At 49.3% G+C, this 8,527-nt stretch overlaps 1 protein-coding gene across 1 annotated transcript; it reads right to left on the reverse strand.

The window, feature by feature from the left end:
- Window positions 1–2,535: 2,535 nt before the first annotated feature.
- Window positions 2,536–8,233, reverse strand: LOC144100278 (solute carrier family 28 member 3-like). Its single transcript, XM_077633271.1, has 4 exons — window positions 8,074–8,233; window positions 7,382–7,540; window positions 5,324–5,504; window positions 2,536–2,847 (listed from the first exon to the last, which is right to left on the reverse strand). The coding sequence occupies exons 1-4, from the start codon at window positions 8,203–8,205 to the stop codon at window positions 2,777–2,779; spliced, it is 543 nt and encodes a 180-aa protein (XP_077489397.1). The 5' UTR covers window positions 8,206–8,233; the 3' UTR covers window positions 2,536–2,776.
- Window positions 8,234–8,527: the final 294 nt, after the last annotated feature.

An 8,527-nucleotide genomic window follows, 5' to 3' on the forward strand; every position in this document is an offset into this window, starting at 1 on the left:
ATTTGTGCTCTACACATATGGTCGCATACGTTGCACAAAGGGAAGCATAGGAACAAACACGCAGAGAAGAGGAAGAAGTAGAGCACGGACAGAGAGGCGACGAACATTTATAATAGCAGAACAGAGAGAATTACGGGTGAAGTTCTCAGTCCAGGACTCCAGTAGTTTCCGCTGACGCTTCGGCGATGGCGACTAACCCCTCTTGGTCTTTCAGGGTTTCGCTGGTCAGCGTCAACTCCACTGATCCAGCGTGGTTGCGTTTAGTTACGGATGTCCATATAAGTGTGTAAATGTAGAAATACCACATCAGGGACATGCACCTGCGTATAATGTTGGTTGAATGCGGAGGAGGTAGTGGAGATTGGTTAACTTGAGTGAGCACGAAGAAGATCATATGTTCGGCCTCTTGTCCGCCGTGATGTCCATATACGATGTCGGCGTGAATTCCCATCAACTGTAGCTAAAAGTGTAATTAATTGCGGGTCGCCACAAAAGCAATGCACTGCACAGCGGACGTCTAAATGCGCTCATATGAAGAGAAAATAGCTGCCAGAGGCGACTGCATTTTTATTGGAGAGTTTCTAACTGCTATAGCTTAGAAGCCGTGTTGTGCCACGCAAGCACTACAAGATCCTTGCCTGGCTAAAAGGACAGAGTTCATCTGTTCAGGGTAAATTGTAGAAAATTCGTGGAGTATAAGTTCTGGTTGGCTTGGTTTATCACGGTTTTTAGGCATGCGTGGAATATAAGTTCTGGTAGGTTTGATTTATGGGGGTTTAACGTCCCATAGTGACTCAGGCTATGAGAGACGCCGTAGTGAAGGGCGCAGGAAATTTCGACCACCTGGGGTTCTTTAACGTGCACTGACATCGCACAGCACAGGGGCCTCGAGAATTTTGCCTCCATCGAATTTCCACCGTCGCGGCCGGGATCGAACCTTCTTTTGGGCCAGCAGCCGAGCGCCATGACCACTCAGTCAGTGCGGTGGCTTGGAGTATACGTTCTGAACGCACGCATGTGATATGAGCTTCGGCGTAGGGAAGGGCTCCGGAAGATTTGGACCATCCGGGTCCAAAGACAATTTCATAACACGCCTCCTCTAAAATACAGACGCCGCGTTTGAGATCAGACCTTCACTGTTGTGATCAGCCGGAAGAAAAAAAATGGCCAGGCTTAGCTTGGTTAAGCCAAGAATGCGTTGCATATCTCAATGGAGTTCCGTGCTGCTCCGTTGACTCGATAGGCTATTGACTCGATCGCCATTGAAACTGCCCGTGTAGCAGCGCTCGATCGCCTTTGAGTCGAGAGACTATCGGTTCGAGGGCCCTCGAAACGCCCGTGTGACAGGGGTATAAGACTGTCCCGGCGAAGGAGCGCAGCTCTTTTATACATATGCCGTGACGTCAATCATAGCGCAGCGCCCCTAGCGGGAGGAGCGGGAATCAGGTGGTGGCTGCGGCCGCGCGCGACCGCGCCAGTTGGGGCCCAGCTTTTCCTCCGCGACGTCACGCGCCGGCGCAGCGCCCCTAGCGGGAGGAGCGGCAGTCAGGCGGTGGCTGCGGCCGCGCGCGACCGCGCGAGTTGGGGCCCAGCTTTTCCTCCGTGACGTCACGCGGCGCAGCGCCCCTAGCGGGAGGAGCGGGAGTCAGGTGGTGGCTGCGGCCACGCGCGACCGCGCGAGTTGGGGCCCAGCTTTTCCTCCAGCTGCCGTGACGTCACGTCACGTGGTTTGGTGGCTGCCCGGCCGCGCCCAAGGGCTGAACTGAGTGATTGCAATATGCAACGCATAAAAGCAACTGAGCTACCGATGCGGGTTAGAGGACAAAGTTACAGATGCATTTGCTGGAGGGGAATGCAAGAGCACCAGTTTATTGAATACAGTCAAACCCGAGCGACTGAGATCCTTCCAGAGTATTGTTGCACGGCACGGCTCATATATCCGGCCCTCCAGCATTGGCGCAAGCAACCCTACTTATGGACCGTTTCTGATATTGAGGTCATAGCGTATGAATTACTAGGAATTGTGGGCCAGTCTCCGACCAATACCCTTGCGAGATCATCAGCGCCTGTGCCACTAGTTGTTCTCGCTGCGATACGCCACGAAGCACACTTATTCCTGCAGTTTATCTTCCTGAGAATTGTTCTACTTGCTCCAGTTGACGCAGGAATTTATTGTCATGCGCTCACCAACCGCAGTAAAATTCGCACGATTAAAACGACAAATAGCGTTGCTGCAGAAGAAAAAAACAGTACATCAGGAACCAGCCAACTATCTGGCTCTGAACGCTAGGACCAGGGAAGCAGCTAAAGTAAAAGCAACTGTTGAGATTTTCGACAACCCTGCTCTTAAAAGCATGCTTACAAAGCGCCAGCACCAGAGCTTGTGGTACCGACGAGAGCCGTCCCACTGCGCAAAAACAGACAAGACGGTCAGGATTTCCAGAGTGTTTGGCTCTGTCCTATGACTTTTCGTTAGGGTCCACTGTCCTTTATCGTCGTCTTTTGAGTTCGGTCAACGAGGCATAAAGTTGCGCTGACCCTTGACACTCCTATCAACGACGAAAATCATCTGTATTTCTGTACTTTTATGAGAACGGTTTGTAAAATAGGTCGAAGCTTATTTGATGTTGAAACTTGGCATTACGGAAAAACTTTGACATACGTTTAAAATGCGACCCGTCCGAATTAGCTGCTCGCTATACGTTTTGCGAACAGGCGGCGGTTAGAATACTGCCGTAACTACGCAGCTTGCGGCGTGACTATGTTGCTGGCAGGGTCATCCGTCGAGGAAATCTAGGGCGCTGAACTTGGCGACAACGGGGTTCGCCTTGTTCGTTATCATGGTCCCTGTGAAGAGGAAAAACACAGCCAGAGTTATAGTGCAGCAGGACCTAGTGCCACAGGGCGCACTCACTATGCTCTAACGTTCGTACAACGTACCACACAAAAAGCGCAGTTGCCTCAAACCCACATGCCCATTCTGCGCTCTTAGCAGCAGGTCATCACTGGAATCATTGGTCCCGCTCTTCAAATGCGTAACCGAGCACGTACCGTACACGCGAACTTCAGCCTGTGAAGGCGACGGTAATAGGCAGTGTACTACAAATGTTCTGTAAGCCTCCAAATACACGACCTTACCCTTCCTGCAACACATGGCTTACCCTGAACAGGCTTTACCACTAGGTGACAGGATGGGGCAGGTTGACAATATTTCGAGCGCTTAAATGTTGTTAACGAAATAAAATTTTCTATCTGTCTCTCATTACAACAGATCCAGCGGCCTCAAAAGGCCTTGCGTGATTGTTTTGTACTGTGAAGAAAGTAATATAAGAAAGACTACAGAAACTGAGTATCGAGCAAGCTTCGCAGGCGTAAACAAGATTCACGTGCATATTGCAAGTAGGTTCATCTCGTGCTTTCCGGGGATGCAATACATGGTCGTTCACCAACTACTGGAAGAGATTATAGCCACGTCAGTGACTAATCCAGAAACCAATCCGACACGTCAAACACTGCTTAAATAAATATTCAAAGTCGATAAGAATTATGAGAATATGGACATATTTCATAGAACCTTGGATGAATGAATATAATAGATTGATTTTTTGTTCGTAGTTTTCAATGCCTGCACTAATACTGCGAAATAGCAGTTGATTATGCGGCTTTACGCAAGCCACAGCAACACGTGGAGTCAAGTCTTTTGAACACAGCCAAAAATGTAAGCTTTAGAAATAATTTTCTACGATTGCGCTTCTCGGTATAGTGATTTTTAAACGCAGCTCTGTGGTACTCAAATAATAGGTGACCGCACACGGAACGCGCAGGGGAGAACGCCGGCAGATCTGGGTTCATTCTTCGCCAGCGCGCATAGCAATCCGTCGCTGCTGACGTTCTAGCTGAGCCTCTCATCGAGTTAAGGCTCACTGTAAGCATTTGCAAACTGCATTAAAGCCTTAATTACGTGAGAACGACACAAGAATGAATGTCAGCGCAGGTTAATGCCAACTGTCAGAAAAAAAAAAATTGTGCCTAACAGGAGATTATGGCAGCTGCTTCAAATTCAGCGGTTTGTGCAACACAATTCGGTGTCTTACTGATCGTCTCCTCTCTTCCACAGTTTCCTTATTTGAAAGGACTGCTCATCAAGCGCGCGTAGCTGTTCCCGTCACACACCACATTACATACTATTAGCTCTTACAGTGCACTATTTAACACAAAACTTCGCATATCAATGTGAGTAAAAACGGTCGCAAACGAGTGAGAGAGTATTCCGCACATGGTAATTAAAACGGCTGGGCAAAGTGCTACGGCCAAAGGCGGGCACAACTCTCCTACAACATGATAATTTCGATAAGGCTTTCATTGAGATGAGGTTCCATAGCGCAAAACAATGAATTGGTGAATGAACTAAATGAATGAGCTAGAGGAATGTATGTTCGGGCTAGTGGTTAATTCACACGGTTTCACAGCGCAAAAAAATGAAGGGACAAGACGCAAGTGCTAGCGCGTAGCACTTGCGTCTTGTCTCTTCATTGTATTGCGCTGTGAAACCTCATGTGAATTACCCACTAGCCTGAACCATTATTCACCTTGTTCATTAGCTTAGTTCATTAACCAGTTCATTGGCTTAGACTGGTGGGAAGACGGGAGAGGCGATCACCGCACGCCGCAGGCCTACGATCCGCATAACGCTGCAGAAGTAAATAACCAAGCACGAAATTTCTGGAAGCGGGCGGCGACGCCGAGAACCGGACAAGACACCGTAGCTAAGGGGAAACTACGTCTCCCTCCCGCTGACTTTTCGATACAGCTCGAACCATTTTGAACCGTAAGTCCGCGCACGCCGCTTGTAACGCTCGCGGGAGGAGTACTATAGGGCCGTGAGCGCGAACACCTCTTCTCAACCTTCCGGACTTCCTGAGGTTTGTGTGTGGCATGTCTTGCCGACTATTTGGCTATTGTCAAACCCTGCCGCCTGAAGACTTTTGACGAAGGCTCTATGGATAAAATATATCATCACCATTATCATCGCTGGCCAAACTGCGTTCAGTGCAGGACAGAGGCCTCACCTACAAACTTCCAATTATAGATGCACTGCGTCAGCCTGCTCCCTCCCTATCCCTACACACTTCCGCCTAACAGAGTACTTCGAGAGACTCTCTTTTGTAGAGCGAGCACAACTGTCCAATACCAAGTTCTTTCTTTTGCCGGCTATCCATCGCAGGTTAAATTTTTTATCCTGCCCAACGCCCTGTTGTCATGCTGGTCCCTCGAAACGAAGCATTCCCGTTGGCGTTCATCAAAAAGCACCGCCGAGCCGTACCGACTGTGCAGGCGGTAAGGAGGTTCGCGATGCATCCGGCGACCAGCGCCCTGAAGATGAGCGACGCCACGTCCCTGGACCGGCTGGGCGCAATGGCGCTGAGCCCTCCCATCGTCACGGCGGTCGAACCGACGTTGGCAAAACTGCACAGCGGGTACGCTAGCAGCCGCCTGGTTCGCACCTGCGGTCAGAGGTTCCATAAGGAGGCTATCTTTGTCGCGTATACAATCTACGTTTTTGCTCTGGCGATAATAGATACTGGACAAAACCACCGATGTGCGGTCTTCTTTAGTGGCAGCAGCTGTTGTTGTCCGAAGTGGAAGACCTGGAAAATTGTTTGCCGGGAGGGGCAACTGCAATGCAGAATATTTTGGGCATGTTGGGCATACAGGGCATGTTTACGAAAGATGGTAAGAGGCATTCCAATTTCACAGCTCCCAGCCGGAAGGGTAATTCTCGCACAATTGCAAGCCCACCTCCGTTATTCGGACAAATGCGTCTTGCACGCGGAACAGGTTATTAGATATTTGAATATGTTCAGTTCTTGTTCAATTATTGCTGGGTGAAACTCAAGACCTCGACCAGTTCTGCAGACGTCGCAGTCATGACGCCAGTCTTTCAGCTATTGGCGTGTCATCTCAAGGGGCTGGCAACTGCGAGACGATTGACCTGACGTCCTGGCAATTAGTCGACTGCATTGCCTTGGTGGCCTCTATTTAGGGCATTTTCGGCAGAGTTCTTGAGTTCTCTCCCGCTACAGTTGAAGCGCTTTCTTTCACAGCTGCCGATACACAACGGTCTCTACCATTCTCTGCAGTGCCTAGTACATTTTCTTTCCCATGAACCTTGTGACTATGAAGCCGCCTAGCGCTGGGGCGCGAAAGAAGAAATCGGCGTGCGCAGTTCGTAACTGGCAGCAGCAGTATGCAAACTTGCTCCACACAATGTTATCTTCTGCGTTCTGTATCTACTTAGTAAGTTGAAAATGTGATTTTACGACACGTTACAATGACAGAATACTGATAGCGGTTACTTCGCCTGATCGTGCTGCAGCTATAGTTTGTGCCCTGCACCTTTCTTTAGTCCGGCACTGCAGCTTTGGAATTCACCGATGCGTATACTGCCGCTAAGTCTGAAGAGATGTATTATTTATATCTGCTGATACATCGTGCCCCTGAAAAGTGTAACACAGCACATTCGCCGCATTCCGGGCATTTTCCGCTGTATTGCATAGGGTTCATCTTAACAAGAAATCAGTAGGTTACTGCACGCGCCTGTCTGCAGCTAGCGCCGTGCTACAGCTTGTGTTCTGTTTAGTGATGTGCGCGACGCCGGGTATCCTTTTTGTGCTGCTGGGCATTCTTTGGATGCAACCGTGCAGTTTTGTGATAGCGCGCTGATCCACGTCTTTTCCTGCCGCTTATTTTTTGCATGCTAAGGCTGTCAGACCGACTGCTGGATTTCCCAATATGACTTGACTGTGCGGGAGCCGACAGTATCTCATGTTGTGTGTTGCATGTTGGGCAACATTAAATCGCATTACGTGGACCCGCCAACAAACCTTAGTGCCAAAGAGAGAAACCTCCAATACAGAGCAGTGGGAGGCTGGAAGACCAGCTCAAGCGGACCAATCCGCCTCGCTCGACAGCTAGTGCCTCTGGGACTTCAGACTATGGTCCGGCCCACTAAACAACGAGACTCCCAACTTCATATAGAGCAGATCAAAATTTTTTCTCTCTCACTCTTGGAAGAGACAGGGACATTAGTTGAGAAGCAATTACGAGTTGAGACTATAGCAAATTAGTGCCGCAGCATCAAGAAAAGCTACATTTAGTCAAGCAGTGAACAAGAGTTATGTGCCAGAGGCGAATCAGTCGCAAGCAATAGGGCACCATGAACGGACCTCGCACTCCGTGGCCAATCTAAGAACGAAGTGAAGTATGCGTTTATGTTTATTCCTAGCTTTCGCAGAAAGGCTACAACTGTCATCAGGAGCGCATACCGCATATAGCCGACATTGAAAACCATTCGTTAACTATTGAGCGTAGCTTGTTGCACCGATAGAGCACCGCTGGACGACTGCCGCGTCAGGTCGTGGTAGGCGACCAGGTCGTTGGCGAGAACCCTGGTGGCCAACAGCCTCGCCGCGCAGTGCACCTCGGACAGCTCGATGCCCATGAGCGTCACGAGGGGCTCGAAAAGCATCGTCAGCATGGCCTGTGCAGAAAACAGCGTCAACGCGTCAGTGGGTGCCCTGTGAGTATGCATGCCTAAATTACAAGTATCACGTCTTTAATCAACAATTGCTTCCTCACAGGAAATCATCATTAGAATCATAAGCCGAATCCAGTCCACTTTGTACGCTGCCGCACCATCTTGATTTCCATGGGAGCTTGTCTGGGAAATTCTAGCTAAGATATTACCCTCCATTCGTAACGTTACCTTGAAGCGTGAACGCTAACTCATTAACGTGCTTTTTGAAAGTAGCACTCCATTTCGTACTGTCGTCGTCATTTCTACTCCCTTCCCACTGGCCCCGATTAGTATTCGCTTCCATTTCTATCCAGTCTCTCATACCTGAAGTCCCAAGGATTGTGCGCTCTAATAATGTAACTTTTGTACATTTAATTTCAAGTTGAGCGTCACCAGCAAGCGTTTCGTAAATGGTAGAGTCTCTCCATCTGTGCACTTGATACCAATGACGACGACGATGTATCGCCAATAATGCATACTTCTTAACGAACACTCACGTGGGGCGTAACTTCCGAAACGTGGACGAGCTTTCCGAGGCGGCTGCACAGCTCGTGCACGCATTCCTGCGCCGACAGGAAGGCGATGAGGCTGCACGCGATGGCGGGAGCCATCGCCGCCACGGTCGCCATTCCGCCGACAACCGCCTCCACGGCGCTGCTCTCGGGGCTGCGACATTTGCGACCCACCGCCAAGGTTGCTGAGAAAAGGCTTTTTGCGTCATCGCTGAATGTGCTAACCCTTTAAGGCGCCGTGCTTCATTTCGAGAAAGTTTTCCCATACACCGAAGGTGAATTTTTAGACGCAGGTCTAAAATTACGGAAAGTACTTAACACTACTTAGTTATTTGAAATAGATAGAATTTTTTATTTATATTTTTTACTTCATTTCTAATGACACATATACTCATTAGCATACAGTAGTAAAGCTGCGCATACGCTACGTACACCTTGA

Source organism: Amblyomma americanum, chromosome 8, assembly GCF_052857255.1.
Source record: "Amblyomma americanum isolate KBUSLIRL-KWMA chromosome 8, ASM5285725v1, whole genome shotgun sequence".
Taxonomy (NCBI): domain Eukaryota; kingdom Metazoa; phylum Arthropoda; class Arachnida; order Ixodida; family Ixodidae; genus Amblyomma; species Amblyomma americanum.